Source organism: Orcinus orca, chromosome 10 (assembly GCF_937001465.1).
Source record: "Orcinus orca chromosome 10, mOrcOrc1.1, whole genome shotgun sequence".
NCBI classification, from domain to species: domain Eukaryota; kingdom Metazoa; phylum Chordata; class Mammalia; order Artiodactyla; family Delphinidae; genus Orcinus; species Orcinus orca.
The window spans coordinates 83,704,497-83,726,319 of NC_064568.1; the positions used below are offsets into that span (position 1 = coordinate 83,704,497).

General features: G+C 39.8%; 1 protein-coding gene across 2 annotated transcripts; it reads left to right on the forward strand.

Moving 5' to 3' along the window:
• Positions 1-496: 496 nt before the first annotated feature.
• ZNF311 (zinc finger protein 311) lies at positions 497-21,637 on the forward strand. 2 transcript variants are annotated; one of them, XM_033417046.2, is made up of 6 exons: positions 497-634; positions 7,810-7,885; positions 11,328-11,419; positions 11,759-11,885; positions 12,518-12,622; positions 15,247-21,637. In XM_033417046.2, exons 1-6 carry the CDS (start codon positions 602-604, stop codon positions 16,821-16,823), a joined length of 2,010 nt encoding a protein of 669 aa, XP_033272937.1. In that variant the 5' UTR covers positions 497-601; the 3' UTR covers positions 16,824-21,637. The 2 variants fall into 2 exon arrangements, with proteins under 2 accessions (XP_033272937.1, XP_049549628.1); XM_049693671.1 differs by lacking the exon at positions 497-634 and adding an exon at positions 5,877-7,463 and having other exon boundaries at positions 11,328-11,885.
• The last annotated feature ends 186 nt before the right edge of the window (positions 21,638-21,823 follow it).

The window sequence follows — 21,823 nt, forward strand, 5'->3', positions numbered from 1 at the left end:
GCGCTATATTCACCAGTTTGCCAAATAAAAAAACTTTAATTGTAATATTAAAGGATGGCCTAAAGAAGGAGGAGAAGGAGAGAAAAACAGATCAGAAGAGGTAAAAATATGCTCCAGCAGGCGGGCCCTCCTACGTCCCAAATCATCCAATCCCACCTCCGACCGCAGGCCCCGCCCCTCCCCAGAAGGCCAGTGAGGGGCTCCCGCCAGAACCCCGGGCAGGGCCTCACAGACCTGCCCCGCAACCTCACCTTCTCCGCCGACCTTGCGGGTTCTGCCTTCTCCGCGGTGGGGCCGAAGGAGCGCAAAGGCCTCCTCAGGCGAGGTCCAAAAAACCCCACCCGCGCCTCAGAGACGAAGGGCTGAACTCCAAAGTGCAGACAGAGCCTTTCTATTCCGCGGTCTCCATGGTAACGCGCGGCTCGCCCTTCTAGGACCCCCGGAGGACTCTTCTCTTTGGTCCAGCACTACAAACCCTGAGAAGCTGGACGGTTCCGGTCCCTGCTTGCTAGTTTGGACCTGTTGCCACATGGAGAACAGATGAGCTTGAATATGAAATTGATCTTCTTCAGCGTGTGAAGAGGGAAAACAACGAAAGAAAATGGAAGCACGAGTTAATCAGAATTACGTGAACGTAAGCTCCACTACGCAGAGATCTTTAACTGTTTTGTTCATTCCTGTATCCCAAGCTCTTATAACAGTTGCTGAAGAAGTTCTTGTTAAATGAATGAATTGAAACGATTCTGAAAAAATATTGCTGCAAAGCATCATTGACTAATATCAGTATTTGCCTCTGATCAGTAGCTTTATTTAAAAGAGAACTGTGTCACATACATTTAAATATCTTATAATTTGGGGATTATGAAAACCCACAAGCATGCATTATAAGTAATGTATGCTGTATTTTCCAAAATATTATATTTCTAAAGTATTATATTTTTCTATAATATATTTTCAGTATATTTCAGTATAATGATTAGCAGTAGAAACTTGAAGAGAAGTAATTAATTACTTAAGTAATTAAGATAAGCACAAAAGATATATTTAAAAATTTGAGGAAGTGGCAAATACTTTTTAGATTATTCTTTCCTACACTAGAATATGAACTGGCTAGCATAAAATTATGGGACATAACCTTTTTAGAAGGGGAAACTCCAAGAAAATTATTTCAGAAAGGCAGCCAATATAAACAAAATGAAATCCATAAACTCAAAGACAAAAAACAAATATTTGCTAAAGTTCTGAGTTGAACTGAAAAAATAATCAGAATAATGAACAAGACCGTTGGCAGGAAAATGAAAAATACCTGTGACAGATAAGATGAATGAGCTAAGGATACATTTTTCATTAAGGATATACCTCAAAACCATGAAGTTGAGTATGTACAAAGTACATAATAACCTCTATGAAGCATTCTTGCCAAAAATATTGAACCTAAATCAAATCAAGCCTTTCAAACTTAAATATGTACAGAGTGAAACTATTTGTATAAAATTAGGGAAACGTAAATTATACTATAAAATGTTTATGGCTACCCACATATGTACTAAAAATATATAAACATGCATCAGAATAATAACATCAATATCAAGATAGTAGTTAACCTGAGAAGGAAGAGGAGAGGAATTGGAGAGGAGTAGACAAGGGGATATAATTATATCTGTAATATTTATATCTTAAGATAGATGTTAAGTGTTTTTTTAATTATTGTTCTGTATGCCTGAAATGTTTGTTATTTTTTTTAAAAAGCCCCTGGAAATGAATTTGGTAATTTCAACAGACAGCAGAGGGGCCATAGAATTACTTAACACCAATCAGGCTTCTGTTTCTCCATCAAGGATCATGACCTTCAAATTGGGAATGGTAGGACAAACATTAATATGAGGAAATTAAATTTCAGGACATACAAGGAGATAGTAAAAGAGTAACTACTTGCCTTAAATGAGTGCAAGTCTGCGTACCCAGATAAAATTGCTTGAAGGATCCTGAATTTCAGGCAGATTAGCCACAGGGCCCTTGGAGGCCATTTTTAAGGAGTGTGACTCATGCCTAAGACTGGCAAATATCCAAATTTTCAAAAACTGAAAAAAGATGAACTGTGGAATTAGGCTGAAAAGCTTGACATGGATCCCTGGCAAAATTCCAGCATTAATTATTTTAGGAGATTATTTATGAGGTTTTATGAGATTGGGGTTAACCAAGAAAAATGTAAATAAATTATATCTCAATTGGACTAGATTATTAAAGTCATATACTAAGGATCTGCTGTGGAAGTAAAGTATCTTCAAATCAGCAAAGGTTATACCAAAGTCTCTCATAAATATACCCTGTGAGTATATGTGTACTGGACTCTAGTACTGTTAAGTAGATTGATATCAGGAAGAAAGACTACAGTCTGAAGAGTGGGTGACCATGCATAGCATCTTTCCTGCAGCCTCTTGCTCAGTGCCTTTGTGCAGTATTCACTGAACTCAGTTTCAGAATTAGGGACTTAGGGATCAGTCTAATCAAAACCCAATTTCCTTTAGAGGAGAAGAATACATTTGTATTAAATTGGAGGATTGAAGGAATTTTTTTTATATAATGATCATTATTTAGCAATTATTGTGAGCCAGACACTTTCATAAACCGTATATAGTACTTTCACTCTCACAGTGAGCTGAGATTAAAGGATTTATTGTTACTGTTTTACAGATGCAGCAATTGAGATGCAAAGGAGTTAAATGACTTGACCAAAATATCAAGCTAGTGAGTGGCAGAGCCAGGACTCAGGTCTTCAGAACATAAGATTGATGAACTTTCCATAATACCATTTTATAACTAATGTGCCTAGTACTTTCTAACCTCTTTTGTTTTTGAATAAATAAAAGCCCTGATCAGGCTGGAGGGAGTGCTTTTTATCAAAATAGCCCAAGTGTGAGATCCAAGACTCTGGAGTCATTAGTTTCTCTTCTAATTTTATCCTCCTTTGTAGTTTTAGACAAAATTTTAATCTCTTGGCCCTCAGGTTTCTCAAGTGTGAAATGAACGAATTGTACTTGGTCATCACTGCGGTATCTTTCAGACTTGCAATTCTATTATTTTAATGATGAAATTTGATGCCAGGTGATGTGTTAAATGATTTCTGTATATTGTCTCATTTAACCCTCATAACGACTCCGAAAATTAGGTATTCACCCTGGACCTATTTTACAGTTGGGGAAACTGGGGCACGATGTATACCTTGCTTAGGTTCTTATGCACACAGGTACCAAGTGGTTTAGCCTGGATTCAATCCCATAATTAATTTTATTTCATTTTGATAAGCTTTAAAAGAAGTTATGACCAGTCACAAAGCTATGCAATCACTCTTTCCTGTGAAAGGAACCAGGACTCCTTGGAGAAATGGCTGATTCCAGGTCTGGAGCAGGAAATATACAAAATGAGCCTGAAATATCTTGTGCTGCCAGAAGGCAAGAAAACCATCAAAGACTCTTAGAGTTAGATGAAAAGGGCACAGGAAATAAAATAAAGGGACTCCCACTGGCCAAAGATGGAATCATTTGAACATCAAGAAGAAAAAGAAAAAAAAAAGTGCAATTGATTAAGATTCCTTGAATGTTCTTTAAAAATCCATGAGTTAATGATGCTCAGAAAGAGGAAACAACAAAAAATATTAGTTACCAATTGCTGCATAACAAATTACCCCCAAATTTAGAATCAAATATTGAATATTTATTCTCTCACAGTCTCTACAGGTCAGGAATCTGAGAGCAGTTTAGGGGTTGGTTCTAGTTCTGTCTTAAGGTTGCAGCCAAGATGTTGACCCAGGCTGCAGTCAACTGAAGGCTTGACAGGGAGCTGACGGATCCACTTCGAGACTCACTCATATGGCTGTTGGCAGGAGGCTTTAGTTCCTCACCACCTGGGTCTCACTTTTCAGCCTGGCAGCTGGCTTCCCCTAGAGTGAGTGATCTGAGAGAAAGGGAAAAAAAGAGAGACCAAGATAGACGCCACAGTTTCTTTTTCTTCTTTTTTTTTTATTGGGGTACAGTTGCTTTACAATGTTGTGTGTGTTTCTGCTGTATCAGCTGTGTATATACATATATCCCCTCTTTTTTGGATTTCCTTCCCATTTAGGTCACCACAGAGCATTGAGTAGAGTTCCCTGTGCTATACAGTAGGTTGTCATTAGTTATCTAGTTTATACATAGTATCAATAGTGTAGATATGTCAATCCCAATCTCCCAATTCATCCCACCCCTCCTTTCCCCCCTTGATGTCCATACATCTGTGTCTCTATATCTGCTTTGCACATAGGTTCATCTGTACCATTTTTCTAGATTCCATATATATGCATTAATATACGATATCTGTTTTTCTGACTTACTTCACTCTGTATGACAGTCTCTAGGTCCATCCACGTCTCTGCAAATGGCACAATTTTGTTCTTTTTTATGGTTGAGTAATATTCCATTGTATATATGTACCACATCTTCTTTATGCACTCTTCTGTTGATGGACATTTGGGTTGCTTCCATGCCCTGGCTATTGTAAACAGTGCTTCAGTGAACACTGGGGTGCCACAGTTTCTTTTATTACCTAATATTAGAAGTAACATAACATCATTTCTGCCATACTCAATTGGTCACACAAACCAACCCTGGTAAAATGTAGGAAGGAGATACACAAGAGTATGAATACTCGAAGACAGTGCTCATTGATGGCCATTTTGAAGAATGGCTAATGTATCAGTGGCCTTGGCACCTAGGGCACAACTTTTTACCCTGAAAATTAGCAATTAAATAGAAAAGTAAACATTTATTTTGTCTTTCCTGTTTGAACTGACATTTCAGGATAACCAAATAACCCTGAATTGATAGGTTAATGAGATAAAATCCTTGTTTAAAAAGGAATTCCGGGCTTCCCTGGTGGCGCAGTGGTTGAGAGTCCACCTGCCGATGCAGGGGACGCGGGTTCGTGCCCCGGTCCGGGAAGATCCCACATGCCGCGGAGCGGCTGGGCCCGTGAGCCACGGCCACTGAGCCTGCGCGTCCGAAGCCTGTGCTCCGCAACGGGAGAGGCCACAACAGTGAGAGGCCCGCGTACCTCAAAAAAAATAAATAAAACAAAAAAAAAGAAATTCCAACTCATAAATGTGAAAAAAATATTGAATTAGAAAATCCCAGTTCTGCAATAAAATGGTTGATTCAGGCAAAGATCATCAGTGGATGAAACCACCAGATAAAAGGTTGATGAGGAGCTTTACATGGAGGGATCCAACTAGCAAGTGCTGATTCATTGATCAATTTTAGCATCACAAAGTGAAATAATGACATTATATGCCTCCTGATATAAAGCAAAAAGAAGTACGTAGCACCACGTAAGAATGCTTACCCATAAAGGTAAACCAAACTCTAAACCTTTAGAGCTAACATCTAGTTAAAAAATACAAGGCTAGAGAAACAAATTAAATGAGGATGCAAACAGACAAAGCCAGCATGTGGAACATTCAGGACAATTGACCCAATTTACTCAATGCGGGGAAAAGTGAAAAATGGAGGAGCTATTCTAGATCTAAATTTAAAGAGGATTAAGAGAAATAACCAAATAAAGTATGTAGACTTTAGATCTTGATTCAAAAAACCAGCGTATTTTATATATTTGGGAGATTTTAATATGGACTCAGTATTAGATGGTACCCAGGAATTATTTTAATTTTGTTAGGTGGGATAATGACATTGTGGTTCTGTTTTAAGAGATGCATTCTGAAGAACAGGAAATAACACGTTTGGAGTCTGCGGAGGCTTTCTAGGGAAATTCCTCGACCAGCGAGTTGAGGTTTCCTAGAAAGTCACCGGAAATGATTATTGAAGGACTAGGAAGTGGAGCTAGAATAGGTTTCTCTATTTTCTCATTTTTAGAGGAGAATGTCGGCAGGAAGGTCTGTGTCTTCAGCCAGCGTGGGACGGGACTTTAGCCGAGGGGCTCCCAAGCTGCCACTGGTGTCTCCGAACCCGCCGAGGTGCGGCTGGGCGGATCCTGGCACCACCACCTGGTTCACTTAAATACACCCCTTCCCTGGGGCCCGGGACGGCTGGCGGGGACGGGGCGGGGCTTTGGAGCCCGATCCGCCGGGAGCTGGGGACGGCCGCGGGTTCCTGCCAAACAAGGGCCTTTTCCTCCTGCATTCCTAACTCCCTCCCTCTCTTCTTGGCTCTCAGCAGCCTCTTACCCTTTTTTTTTTTTTTTTTTTTTCATTTATTTTCCTCCCCAGCATCCACTCGTACATTCATTCATTCAGCCAATTTCTAGCTGAGCGCCTACTGGTGCAGGCACTGTTTTAGAAGTTGGGAATACAGCAGTGAACAAAATAGACAAAAATCCCTGCCCTCAAAAGCCTGGGAGCCTACATTTTAGTGAAGGGGAGATCTACAATAAACAATAGGAAGAATATAAGTTAACTTATGCACCATGTTGGAAAGTGATAAAGTGCTATATAGGAAGGTAAGGCATGTCAGGATTTGAAGGAGGGGGTAGGCTGTAATTTTAAATAGGGGACCTAGAGTAGGTTTCCTTGGGAGGATTATGTACAAGCAAACAGTTGAAGGAAGCAAGATTATTCATTGTGAGGGTAGCTTGAGGTGGAGGGGACAGCCAGTACAAAGGCCCTAAAATGGAAATGTGCCTAAAAAGGAAGAGAAAGGTCTGTGTGACCGAAGAGGGTTGAATGAGGGGAAGAATAGTAGGAGAGGTAATAGCACACCCTATAGACTTGTATGCCATTGTAAGGACTTAAGCTTTTATTTTGAATGAACAAGAGAGATTCAAAAGGCACATTCTTTAGGGCCTTTTATGTTACTCTTTATTTTGAGTAAGATGGACCCATTGAGGGGTTTTAAGCAGAGAGATGAAATAATTCCAGCTTAAGTTTTAAATGGCCTACTCTGTTGTATTGAGGATAGAAGCAGGAGACCAGCTGGACGGCTAACGTAATACTGTAGGGCAATGCAGACAATGGTGGCTTGGGACAAGATAGTGGCAGTGGAGGTTGTATTCTGGATATATTATCATTTTCAGTTTATCTTCCCCTGCTCCCTCATCTCCCATAGATACCTCAGATTCTCAGTGATTCCTTCTTTTTGCTTTGGTCACATTCCTCTCTTTTCTCCTCCCTTCATCGAATATGCAGGAAAATAAGGTATGGGATTACCACTAGCTTAGTACTGCTGATGAACCCCAAATCCAGGGCAGTATTTGACACATCAAGCCAAAAAGCAGCTGCCCTGTGGGTCAGGAGAGGCCCTTTGGCTGGCACCACCAAGGCTTAAATCCCTGAAAGGAGGCTGGTATCCACTGGAGCCACTTCAAACTGGTCCAGGCAAAGCCACGATTGACTTTGGGAGCTGGATCCAACCAGCAGAGAAGAAACCGGGACAGTGTTAGAAGACTGGAAAAGAAAGCTGGGTAAAAAGATGCAGCAGGTAAAAAGAGGAGTGTCTGCACTATATCACAAAGAGGAAGAACTGAGCCCAAGAAAGGAGGAAAGCAGTGGGAGTGTGGTGGGCCTGGATTGACCTTGTGGAAGTGTTCTCCTTCAAAATACTTTTTTTCCTGGATGGCCTGGTGATCATTTTACATTATAGAACAATTGGATGCCATTTCTGTTTTTCATAAGGTATATCAGGGACTGAGTCCCTGATTTTCTCACCCCTCTTGGTAGTTCTGGGAGTTGATTTCCATGAACAGAACTTCATAGTTGGTTGCAGCTTCCCCTACATTTTCCATCCCTCCATAACCTCTCCAAATGCATTCTTTTCCTTGCAATAGGTGGTGGTATCAGATGAGACTCCAGGACCATCAAACCAGCTTTGTATCCGTGATACCAAGCTCCTGCAGGAAAGAGGTAATGCACACAGGGTATTGTGGCAGGAGTTTTGGCAGCTGAAAATGGGGCAGGGACACAGACTAAGTGGGAGATGCTTCCTGGGGCCTGGAAATATGCTCATTATTGAGTATTTATAGGAAATCTGTTATTTCTATACTGGGCTTGTCTCGGTATTGAGAGGAACTAAATTATTAGGTTTCTACCCTCATCTTAAACCAAATTTGGAAAAAAATAAAGATTCATAAAAAAAGATTCTTCAAAGCAATTTATGAAAGATATTGAATGTATTCATTCACTTATTATATGTACAACTTTATGTATGATAAGTAGCTTACATATGTGTACATGAATATTTGCACATATAAAACTTGTGGTATAATACAGTAACTCCTCCCAACCACAATTTTACCAACATGTAAAATTTGAGTGTAGGTAATTTTATTTCTGTACCTGTGTTAACCCTGAGATTTTTAAATTAAGTATAGGTATACCTGAGAAATAGAAGATAAAGCGATGGCAAAAGAAGGAGAAAAGGTATTGTCATGAAGCTTTGAGAAGAATAAAGGAAGATGGGGAAATGTGGGGCTGGGCTTTAAAAATGCTCTTTGGTGGCATATATGAAGAGAAAAGTGGATAAGATTTGTATAGAAGTGGCTGATGGTATTTAACAATTCTGGAGTCATAAAATTAGACCCTGAAAGGCACAGACTTTTAGAGGACTAGGACCCTGGACACTCCAAAAATAGGCTTTTAGTATATATTACCTACAAAGAAAAAATACGTAAAATGAATTTCTAAGCATATTATTGGAACTTCCAGAAGAGAAATCTTGAAATTTCCACTGTATAGGTAACCATAAATGAAAATTAATAATATAGGACATATTTATCACAAATTTAGGAGAGGTAGAAAATAATGAATATTGCTTAACTTCGTTGTTCATTTTATTTCATTTTTTAAAATATACATAATTTTATGGTTCACATCTGACCTGAGTATCCAAGTCCTCTTTTTCTCAAAAGATCTTGAATTCTCTTCCTATAGGTGATTTTCAGGGCCATAAAGTTTACAGTTACTTAAAATGTAAATGAGTTAATCTCACCCTGGATAATATCTATACACTGCTTTAACAAATAGTTTTGTTATGGGCTGAATGTTTGTGTCCCCTCAAAATTCGTATGTTGAAGCTCTAACCCACCCCGCAATGTGATGATATTTAGAGGTGAGGCCTTTGAGAAGTAATCATGTTTAGATGAAGTCATAAGGGTGGGGACCCAGTGATGAGATTAGTGTCCTCAGAAATGGAAGAGACCAGAGCTTTCACTCTCTCCCACATGTGAATTCCTGCTAGGGAATTCCCCCAAGTTCATTTTTAACTTGAGGGCAGAAACTGACCTTTCAAATTCTGAGGCTAAAAAATAAAGTTTAAGAATCACTACAGTGGGGGGAATTCCCTGGCGGTCCAGTGGTTAGAACTTTTGCTGCCGTGGCCAGGTTTGCTTGGGGAACTAGGATTCCACAAGCCTCAGCGAGGCTAGGGGAAAAAAATCACTGAAGTGGTTACCAGGGGCTCGGGAGAGGGAAAAATAAGGAGTTGTTGTTTAATGGGTATAGAGTTTCAGTTTCGCAAGATGAAAAAGTTCTGGAGATCTATTATGCAACATTGTGAATATTTTTAACACTATTGAGCTGTACACTTAAAAATGGTTAAAATGGTAAATTTCATATTATATGTTTTTTACCACAATTAAAAACAGTTTTTAATGTGATGAACACTTAGGGGAAAAAAAGCCATGACAAGGTAACAAAACTTTCCTAATTTATGAAGAAGATATGGTAAAAATCCAATTGGATGTATATGGAGGAGAGTTTGGGTTAGATAGGGTGTGCTTTGTCAAAAATTTAAGACTTATACATTTTACTGTATGTAAATTTTACTTCAGAAGCAGGAATATAAACAAATATTGAACTCTAGTTAATGATATGTATCATAAAGTGTTAGGGGTGAAGTATGCTGATGTCTTCAACTTACTTTGAAATGCAACAAAATATAAAATGAATTTATGGACAGAGACACGGATAGTTAGATGGACAGATACGTGATAAAGCAAATATTGCAAAATGTTAAGTGTAGAATGTAAGTGGTGAATATATGGATGTTTCCTCTACAATTCTTTCAACTTTTCTGTATATTTGAAAATGTTCATTATAAAATGTTGATTGAAAAAAACCCAATTAGGAGGTTTAAGTTTATTGATGTTATAAGGAAAAGAACTGTTATGGAACATTTGAGAGCAAAACATGTATCTGCTGTGAGCTCTGTGCCTTCCAGGTGGTTTGGGAACTTTTTGAGACAAAGAGTTATAAAGTAACAGGCTTTCAGAGGAGATAGTGAGAAAACTGTGTGGAACCCACAATGATTGAACACAGGCCTGTTCTTGATCACAAGCTAAGGGTGGCCTAGACCAAAGAAAAGTCTTCTTGGCCTATTTCTGTGGAAAGAAGCCAGTTTACTCCTAAATTGAGGTTTTGGTAAAATTGAAATGATAGTTTTGGGGTCCTGAGGCCAAAGGGTTATCCTAGAGACTTACCAGTAGATGATTTCAGACCAGAAAGGAATGGTCTTGGACTTGGGAATATGTTGATGACTATCAAGAAAGATAAACCACCATAAACACTGGAGCTACAGAGAGGCTGAGCTGGATTGCAAGGAATAAAACAGGGCCCCATTAATCAGTAATGTGAAACTGTACTTCTTGCCCAATCCATATGAATTATACCTAGTCACGTGTACACTCTGAGAAAGTTTCTTTTGCATTTTAAAAGCTGTGTGTGATCTGCTATGCTGGGAGGGCAGTTGGGGGGAAGCGGAATCACTTAATACTAGGGAATTAACAGGAAAGAGACTCAGAATCAAAGGAGGTAAGTGATTTTTCTCTAAGAAGAACAAGGGAAAATTTTTTTCTAGTAAACTAACTTGAGTTTGACCAGCTATTAAGTTACCTAAAGAAAAAAGCTTTGGGCCTATCCCTGGATATTTCTGATCCATACCTCTCCTTCATTCTTTTCCCTCCACCTCCACCCCAAGTCGTTTTGGACAACGTGACTTCAACGTTCTAATATAGGAAGCCAGGTTATCGTATAAGCTGGGAGTCAGTGATTTGGGCCATTTGGGGAGGGTGTAAGGTATTCTAGGATGAAGAGAGACCAGAGAAAAAGGTGTAGTAGGTGAGAGAGAAGAAGAACGCACTTACAGTCGGCTTGGCTGCTGGCCAGGGCCTGATACCCCAAACTGGAACCTGAGACTAGAGGAATAATGGAGAAGGGGGATACTGTAATGCAGTAGACTTAATCCCTAGGTTAGAGCTTCGGAAGCTTCTACATTTGGGGAGGAGAGGATGAAAGCAGAAGGTTTCAACACTGTGCTGAATTGACTCTTGGCTTATTTCTCTTCTCTCAGCTCTGCCATCTCCTCATTGTCCTGCCTTTGCCGAAGATGGAAGCCAAGGAAGCCTGCCAGGAGCAAAAATCATACTGATGAGCCAGTCTCAAGTGAGCTAAGACCCCTTCCTTCCCTCCTGGAAATATATCACTGCCTCCTAAATGTGGCCTTATTTTCACTGCCTTCCCTGGCTATGCACCTCCCAAGTCCACGTGCTCCCTCTCATCAGGGGTACTTTGTTGGGTGACAAACCATTTGTGGATTGTTTCCTCTTTCGTTATTTTTTGCTATTGAAAGCTGATGCTACCTTTCACCTCATCCCCAAATATACACGAAACAGTAACAGCCTTTCACTTCTGTAAACCTCCCTACAAATTCCTTTCTTCTGCCTCTGTTTCCTGAGGGAACTATGGAGTTTTCTCCAGGACAGCAGGGACATATTGTTTCAGGAGGCAGTGACATTTGAGGATGTAGCTGTGAATTTCAGTAATGAGGAGTGGCAGTGTCTGACCCATGCTCAAAGGCACCTCTATAAAGATGTGATGTTGGAAAATTATGGAAACGTGGTATCACTTGGTAAGGACTTTCCCTGTACTTGGCTTAGTACTTTCTCCCTTCCTTTTTCTTTTAATTGCTTTATTTATTGATGTGTATGGGGTCTCATATTGAAAATCAGAGCTCTCATTCCATATCATCAATATGTTCCCCCAAATTAGTTTTGAGTTGCCCCTGTTACATAGCAAGATAATTTTCTGGCTAACCTAGTTGTTTTCTGATTCTTTGCAATGAAACTCTCCCTGGGTGAAAAGGAGACACTTAACGTCTGTTCTCCCTGGATTCTCGCCTCCTCAGTCCTCTCATTTTCCATTAAGTGCTCTGTATTCAGCTCTTAGTCATGAGCTCCTTCCTAGCGGCTGAAAACAGATTAACCTCCCTCTACAGACTCCCATCCTCCTAAAAAGAACAGGGAAAATACAACCAACTGACTATTTCCCAGAATCTCCTTCTTTGCCCTTCTGAGTATTGACTTTTCTGAGAAATTTCCTAGACCTGTTCATTGACATGTTACCAGACCCCTGAATAAACCCTTTTCTCTACCCAAATGGACATTTCTTTCCTGTTTCCATGTGCAAACAGCGGGGTCAAGGTAAGCGTTAGCACAGTTCTCTGTTGCTCTACACACTGTCTTCTTCCTTCTCTACAACCAGGATTTCCATTTCCTAAACCTCCTTTGATCTCCCATCTGGAGCAAGAGGCAGAGCTCTGTGTTCAGGATGGACAGGACAGGGAGTTCCTGAGCTGCCCCCACCCAGGTGAGTGCCAGAGAAGCTGTCAGTCCCCTTTTGTGTTCTGTGTGACAGAATGGTTATAGAATGTTCTTAGTGGTGGGTCATCCATCCTGAAGGGCCCAGAAGGAAATCTATTTAGGAAATCTTAAGTCAGAGAAGACAAACTGTTTGGATAATTATTCTGTCATTATCCAATTGGCTGTTTGCAACCTATCTAATACAGGCTTTTTGCAATTTAGTCCTCCAAAAAGGCTCAGACAATTCATCTCCCCTCTGTGTATCATTTACTCCAGTGCTCAGAGAGCATTGCCTTTCTGCCTCCAGTTGTTTTCTTTTTTTTTTTTAGGAACTTCCCCCATTTGGAGACTTGAGACTTTGACCCTTGCCTTTTCTATTCTCTCTTATTGTGAAGTTAGTTAGTTTCTCTCATGGCTTCAGCTCTTAGCTCTGATGCAGATGCCTGCCACATTGATAATGCTAACCTTTACCTCTTTCCTGGGCAGCAGTCTCATGTTTCTAACTCCTGGTTTTTATTTGAATATCCCATTGTCATCTGGAAAGCAACCTATCTAAAGTCAAATTCATCTCTCCCTCCAAGGCTGTCTCTTCATTAAGCTCTCCCTAGTTCTATATCTGGTTCTACCTCTTTCTTACTTTGTCTTTCCATTCCCTGAACCTCTTATCTAGTCAGTCATGAAATATTACCAGCTCTTCATTCAAGCTATTTTCTGTATTTGTCATTCAAAAAAAAACTTGTCCTTTGTTTCTAGGCCAACTCCAGCTGCTGTGTCCACAATGCCTACTCTTCCTTCCTCCCTTCTTTCCATCTAAAAAACATTTATTGAGGAACTATCATATGCCAGGTACATATGAGCAACTATCATATGCAGTCAGATAAGATATAGGCGAGCCCTGACTTACGGAAGCTTATTTTCTAGTGGGGAAGGCAGGTAAGTAAATAATTATATAGGACAGTATGGTGGGAGTTCTTGGGATATGTAGATAGGGATATGTACCTGGTATATACAAACATAGAGGAGAAGCACCTAAATCTGACCTGGGGACCAGAAGACTGCAGAAGGAATGACAACTGAATTAAGTTATATAGGATAAGTGAAGTCATTTAGTTGAAGGAGGGGCAGAGGGGAATAACAAGTAGGAAAGTATTGAGGAGTAAAAGAATGTGAACTGTGAATAGTTCAGTGTGACCAGAGCCAAGGACTTGGAGTAGCCAGTGGGAAAAGTACAGGAGCAGTAGACAGGGGCAAGATCGTAATTGAATGAGCTTTTGATAAACTGCAGACCTTTAACTTTATTCTTATAATAACAGCTAAGATTGATTAAGTACTTATTTTGGTGTTGGAAGTGCTTTGCATACATTGACTCATTTAATTATTGTGGATAGTCTAGATCCCATTTTATAGATATAGCAACTGAGAGAAGTTACAACATCCTCCCAAGTTTGCACAGGTATTAGGTGTCAGAACTAAGATTTGAACCCAGACAGTGAACTGGGGCTCTTGACTTTACACTTTACTTCCTTTCTGTCTGGTTAACTATGGAGTGCCATTGAAGTGTTTAAAGCTAAGGAGTGATGTGATTAGATTTGACTTTTAGAAGGAATAATCTAGAAGCGATGTAGAGGTTGGATTAGAGGGGAGGCAGACTAAAGGACATTTGAGGGTTATTAAAGTTAGCTGGTGAGAATGCACTGGCAGTAGAAGTAAAGGAGACGGGATAGAGTTAAGAGATAATAAGAAATTGATTTGGACTCTGGTTACCAACTGTAAAAAGTAACTCCAGCTAGCTTAACCAAAAGAAAAATAATTTATTATTCAGGGTGTGTCAGGGAACTTAAGGGCAGGTATACATGAGGCTCAAGAAGGGATTGGAATGCCATCAGGCCCCACTCTCCAGCTGTCTTCTCTGCTACACTGTGGGTCTGCTTCATTCTCCTTTCTTAGCAGATGGATCTTCTCTGCTTCTCAGTCCCGATGGCAGAGCATTCCCTCCCCTACACGACATACCATCCCACCACCACTGGTTCTCAAATTTAAGTGCTAAAGCTCTAGCTCTCTTCAGAGCCTGGCCTTACCTGCTTTCACATCATGATTCCAAAGTTCATGAAGAGAGAATCTGTCCTGGTTTGGGTCAGGTCTTGCCCAGATCTAATCTGCCCTACCCAGATGGGTGGAGTTACACCACAGAAATATGGCTCTCCAGGGCCCACTCTCAGAAGCAAAGCAGACAGACCCCTAAAAAGGAGGCTGCGCTGGCACTTGAGCCCCTGCTTTGCAGCTCCCATCACAGGTTAACATTTATACAATGTTAGTGAGTACATATGAGAAGTTGAAGATGATTTCCGGTTTCCTATCTTAGGTGACTAGGTGTATGAAGTTGTCATTCACTAAACTAAGAGATTCTAGAGCATGAGTAGATTTGGAAGGATTTTTGTGAAGTTTACTCAGTTTTAAATATCTTAGTACTTTACAATAGTTCAGCCTATTTTGACCTTGCCATAATGTTAGTGATTTTTCAAGCATGGGAAAGTCAGTTACTCTTCCAACAGCTTAGCCATTGCTTCACCTCTGCCAGCCCACTTATTTCCTTTCCTCTGAACATCTGACATTTTAATTTTCTTGTTTAAGTATCAGCAGCCAAGACACGGCCTGAGAATGAGAAGGCAAGTTCAGAACAGGCAGTTTTTGAAAATGGAGAAGTCTGCTGGGTGAAATTTAAAAGTCTCCTAAAAGTTGTTTCCCAGGATCCAGAGGTTGGAGAAGTTTGTGTACAAGATGTCAAATTAGAGAATCAATGGGAAATACCTATGAGGGAGAAACTGAGAGAAGAGAAAGAACGCTGTGAGAAAGTGACCTTCAAGAAAGGAAAGAACCAGAAGGTACTTAGAAAAAACTCAAAATGTATTCCATATAGGGTTCTTACAGAAAAGAAACTCCATGAATGTGCCAGGTGTGACAAAAACTTCATCTGGCATTCTGACCTAATTCCCCATGAGCGAATTCACTCTTGCCAGAAACCCTATGTGTGTAATGAGTGTGGGAAAGCATTCAGGACGAAAAATCAGCTTTCTATGCACCAGATAATCCACACAGGGGAGAAACCCTTTAACTGTAGCCAGTGTGGGAAGGCCTTCAACAGTAGATCAGCTCTTTGCCGACATAAAAAAACGCACAGTGGGGAGAAGCCTCACCAGTGCAGCGACTGTGGGAAGGCCTTCAAGACCAGGAACCGTCTCAGGATGCATCAGATCATCCACACTGGGGAGAAGCCTTATGAGTGCAGTGGCTGTGGGAAGGCCTTTCAGTTTAAGCATTCCCTTATCATCCATGGCAGAAGCCACACTGGGGAGAAACCCTATGAGTGTGAGGAGTGCGGGAAGGCCTTCAGCGGGAGTTCAGACCTCATCAAACACACAAGAATCCACACTGGGGAGCGACCTTATGAGTGCAGTGAGTGTGGGAGGGCCTTCAGCCGAAGCTCAGACCTAAGCAAACACACAAGAATCCACACTCAGGAGAAACACTGTGGGTGCCCTCAGTGTGGAAAAGCCTTCAGCAGCAAGGCAGAGCTCACCAAACATAGAAGAATCCACACTGAAGAGAAGCCTTACAAGTGTAAGGAGTGTGGGAAAGCCTTTCGTCATAACTGTAAACGCAGGGCTCATGAACGAGAACACACTGGGGAGAAGCCCTATCGATGTGGGGATTGTGGGAAAACTTTTCAGGATCGGCACTGCCTTACCATCCATCAAAGAATCCACACTGGAGAGAAACCGTATAAATGTTCAGAGTGTGGTAGAGCTTTCAGTGGGAAATCAAACTTGACCAATCATCAAAGAATCCACACTGGAGAGAAGCCTTACAGATGTGAGGTGTGTGGAAAGGCCTTTCATCATAGTTCAGTCCTGAGGCAGCACAGAAGAATCCACACTGGTGAGAAGCCATATACCTGCAGTGAGTGTGGCACGTCTTTCCGTCAGAGCTCAGCTCTGATTGGACACAGGCGAGTTCATACTGGGGAGAAACCTTATGAATGTGAGGAGTGTGGAAAAGCTTTCAGAGTGAGTTCAAATCTTACTGGACATAAGAAAAGAAAACATAGAGTGTGGGGAACCCACAAACTTGATGAGAATGGGAAATCCCTCTCTCCGGTAACCTGTTCTCAGACTTTTTCATTCATCAATATTTTGACAACCAACACTTGAGGGTAGTGATTCTGGTGTTTACACTTTCTCATTTCTCCTTCTACTTCTTACACTGGTCCCTCTTGTCTCCTGTATTGGTTCTTCCTGGTTCCCTGACCCCGTAATTGTGAGACCCCACCAAGCCTTTGTCCTTGACCTTCCTATTCAGTGTCTCTTCAGTGAGCACATTCACTTCCAAGGCTTTGTCTGTCAATAATAGTACTGTAATATTAAATACTAGTGCTTGACACATGCCAGGCATTATTCTTTACAATTTTTAATCATTTAATCCATACAACATCCCTATGGGATGAGGAAATTGAGGCATAAAAAGATGAAGAAACCTGCTGTAGATCACTTAACTAGTAAATTCTGAACAAATGCCCACTGAATGCTTAGACTTACCTGAGCAATTTCCATTATCCTGCACCACATCTCTCGGATATGAAGCTATACCTCAGTTCAGCACAGAACATTTTTTTAATTGATAAACATTGATCATCTTTAGCAAGTTTTGCTTTAACTTAAAGCCTGAATGGTACTTCTCCTTAACGGATCAGAATTGCTGAGATTCAGTGGGGGAACGGAGGCAGGGCAAGGGCAGATTTTAAAATTACAGATAAGCAGAAGTCAGGTATACACTGCCGAAGCAGCAGTGTACGTATGGAAAAAGCATGACGCCTGACCCACTTTGTTATAAATACACTAAAAGGTCTTCAAGATGTTGATTTCTTAAATATTTGCTGTATCTGTTTGCATGATATATGAAATGCTCTTTCAAATAGATTAGTAAATTTATATCTATCTTTTCAAGTCTTTCAGTGTCTAACATCTATCCTTTCTCTTACAAATGTTACAGGTCCTTACTTCAGACAGAATTAAATTAAATACCCACATGCAATAAGGCTGTTAAAATAGAAATTGAAAATCCTAGAAGAGGATGCAAATGTGTGTCAACTTAATTAACATAATGACCATAATTGCGAATTAAATTTAGTTCAAAGTTCCCTGACTGGTAAAGAGATGAGCAATGGGTTCCCCAGCATTTGTCAAAAGTGTTTTACAAGCTAATGTTTTTAAAAAAATAATAAGTTTGAGAAATGCTGGCTAGGTGGGGATATTTATTCCCTTAAAGACTTCTCAGTGTTTATACTATGCTAATGTCCTGTCTGAGTCTTAAACAAAGGAACTGTAAGAAGCATTGCTTTCCCAAAGTGATGGACGAAAGAATTCTGTTTGGAGGAGCACCTTCATGGACTCTTGTTTCACAGAAAACATCTTGGGAAATGGTTACACATTATCTAATATGGACAAGGAGTCCAAGATACACAATTTTCTAGTAACAAATTCCAAAGGGAATTACATGACTTATTATACAAAAGACAGATTAAACATTGTTTCTTATGTTCAGTTTCTACAGGAAATTAGAGCACGTCCTTTATATGGCCATTTCTTATATATTTTTTTGAAGAAAACCAAGATGAAAACATTTAGGATATAACTCTAAAATTGTCTCTGTGGAGGATGACACTCTGTATATGTGGCTTTTGGATGATATAACGTGACTTAAGGGCAGAGTTTAGGATATGTCTGGAGAATTGGCAGTGCTTTTCCAATCTTTTTTGACTGCAAGGACCCCTTATTTGATGATCAATAAATTTTACCGACACTCTCTCCCCCATGCATACACACACTACAGGTAGTTTTACTTTAATGCTCGATGGCAAAATGTTGTCATGTTCTCCTAGAAAATCTGAGGTTTTGTTAATTACAACAGCATGTATATGCTTTTGGAAAATGTATACACATGTTCAGGATGTTTTTTTACCCACAGGCCATGAGGTTCATTTGGATTTTGGACTCAAAGTCCTTAGCCCATCATGAGAACCCTCCAGTGCATCCTTTCAAGTCACTTCTTCAGTCAGTCTTTTAACAGAATCTGGCAAGATTTCAATTCCAGTTTAAATTCTGGACAGTCCTGGAGTGTTGATGTTTTGTGTTATTGATCAGGGAGTCATGTTCTTCAGACACCAGTTAACTGGAAGGGGTGGCAAGCCTGACATTCCTCTGTGAAAGTTGAGAAGCCTCTGTACTGAGCCCAAATAGAAGACTTTTAGACTTCATCCTCACCAGTCCATCTTCAACATGACCATTGTCTCCCTAAAATATTCCTATTATCTTGACACCTGCTTTTTAAAAAAATTTTATTTATTTTTATTGAAGTATAGCTGATTTACAATATTTTGGTTGTTTTAGGTGTACAGCTGCTTTTAAAACTCCCAACTGACTCTCAGTCCTGCAGTAAGAAATCCCAAATTACTATCTTGAACTCCAGGAATCTTTTGATACTTCCTGGACACTTAAAATGAACATCATGAAAAAAAACATTGAAGGAGTTTCAGATATTTTACCTGTGGAAAAAATCATTTAGAAGGGATCCTAAGGTGGAATAGACTCTGCTATACAGTTGTAAGTTTGGTAGACAGGCATAATGTAGAAGGAATTCAAAGATCAGATGCACAGTTGAATAATCAAACATGTTAGTGTTTCTTGAAACCCTAAGATTCTTGTAGTTCTAATTGTGAAGTTACTAAAACAAGAGTTGTTGATTTAGTTATTTCTTAGAAAAATCACCAGATAAAACTCACTTTTTTAAGCCTAATTAATTCTAAATGGAAAGACAGAAAAATTTCACCATGAACATTGATACCATGAGATTGTTTTCACTTTACCTGTACAGAAGAAGTAAAGAATGCCCATTTCACTCAGTTTTTAAAAGGGTGATAAAATACAGATTTCAGAATTAGAACCACAAATGTACAGAAGTGTCTTTCTTAGCTCCTACCTATGGACTGTAGTTCTATGCCCTGGGATAATTGCAGAGTAAGATTAACCCATTGCTCACAAGGTAGTCCTTCAAAAATTTCAAGACAAAAGCTTCTCTTTCCACCAGGTAAAATATCTGAAATTTCTTCATTGCCTTTTCACAATGTTCATTCTAAATGTTCAGGAAATATCATAAGATTCCTGGAGTTCAATTTAGGGTTTCTTACTATGGGATTGAGAGTTAATGGAGAGTTTTTAAAGCTGGTGTCAGGATCATAGCAATAGGAAGACAATGATCATATTGAAGATGGGTTGGTGAGGGTGGAGTCTAGACATCTTGGCCTTTGTTCCATTGGTCTGTTGTCTAGCCCTACACCAATGCAAAACTGCTTAATTACTATAGCTTTAAAGTATCTTGACATCTGTAGGGTAAGTCCTACTGCTTTGTTATTATTTTTCAAGACTGACTTGGCTATTTTTGTCTAAGACTATACTTCTTCATGGATTGGAAGACTCAGTGTTATAAAGATGTCAGTTCTCCCCAAAATTGATCTATACATTCATTGCAACCTAAGTAAAAATCCCAAGGGTGCGTTTTTATGGTAATTGACAGATTGATTCTAAAATTTATGTTGAAATGCAATATAATTCTTGGCCAAGGCGGGAAGAGTGGGGGAAAGGGATAGTTAGGGAGTTTGGGATTGACATGTACACACTGCTATATTTAAAATGGGATAACCAACAAGACCTACTATGTAGCACAGGGAACTCTGCTCAGTATTATGTAACAACCTAAATGGAAAAATGTATAACTGAATCACTTTGCTGTACACCAGAAACCATCACAAGATTGTTAATCAACTATGCTCCAATATAAAATAAAAAGTTTAATTTAAAAAAATATGTGTAATTCTTGGCCAAGAATAGCCAAGACTGTAAAAGGTAAAATTTTGTCTTTTACAAGTAAGTTTTGGAAATTATTTGTATGCCCTTAGGTCAAGAAAATATTTCTCAAACAAGACACCAAAAAAAAGGTTAATTTTAAGGAAAGTAATTTAATTTTCTGATAAATTCAACTAGATTAAAATGAAGAATTATTTTTTCAAAATCACCATAAGGAAAGTGAAAATACAATTTTCTCATGAAATGAAAAAGATACTTGGAACAAATATACTTGGCAAATTATTATCTAAAATATTTTATGTTGAATCCCATGAATTGCCAAAGAGGTTGAATAGTGGCAATTTAACATGTTTCAACTTAATATAAACACTCCTATGAGTCAATAAGCAAAAGACAACCCAAAAATAGGCAAAAAGCATGAAGTATTTCACAGAAAACTGAAAAACGATGATGACCAAACACAGAAAAATTGTCCAGTCTCAGTAATTAAGGAGTTTTGACCACAATGATATGCTGTGAGATACCTACTAGGTTGACAAATTCTCTTAAATCTGGAACTTCATTCAAAGTCCTCACATAGAGAACTTTTTTTTTTTTTTTGGTAGAGACTCAACCATATTTGGGCAATAACTTATCTATTACATGAACCCCACTACGCTGTAAGTTCCATGAAGGCAAGGAACTTGGAGCTGGCAAGAGGGAGAGGGGGAGATAGGGCGGAAACAATTTCCAAGCTAAGTCCTGGAGGATGAGAAAGAGACACGAGGATCTGCTCAAAGAGAGCGCCCACCCCAAGCCACAGAGGTGTTGGATGCAGCTGAACTCGAAACCGCCCAGAGGGGCGAAGTCACCTAGCGCTGGTGCGATGTGTCCGGCAGCTGCGGGACGAGGTGCTGGCGCTTTCCAGAGCCTCTTCTCGCGTCTGAATAACTAGGGTTCCAAACACAAAGTGCGCTGCAGAGAGGCTGGAGGAAGAACAGTGATTATTTTGAACATAAATTATTCCTTCGGAGGCACTGGCAGGATTTGTATTGAATTACAAGGGCTTTCCCAGGAATCTGACATCTATTCATTTGTTTGTAATAAAGACTGTATGCATAAAAGCACTTTTTGTTCGTGTTACTTGATTGCTGCATCCGCAGGGCCTAGAATATACTGGCTGCTCAAATAGATTATTTGAGCGGTTATTTTCGGTTGAGCATTGTTCTAGGGCAGTTATCTATGGCCCCTGGGTAAACAGAAGTCAAAAGAGGGGAAGATAGGGAACGACTTTGTACTATGTTAGAACTGTC

Bases quoted from the DNA above. Each gene is read 5' to 3' on its own strand.
- ZNF311 (XM_033417046.2), top strand. From the start codon at position 602: ATGGAAGCACGAGTTAATCAGAATTACGTGAAC. The intron at 7,886-11,327 runs GTAATGCACACA...CTCTTCTCTCAG, and splicing joins CAAGCTCCTGCAGGAAAGAG to CTCTGCCATCTCCTCATTGT. The intron at 11,886-12,517 runs GTAAGGACTTTC...CTCTACAACCAG, and splicing joins TGGAAACGTGGTATCACTTG to GATTTCCATTTCCTAAACCT.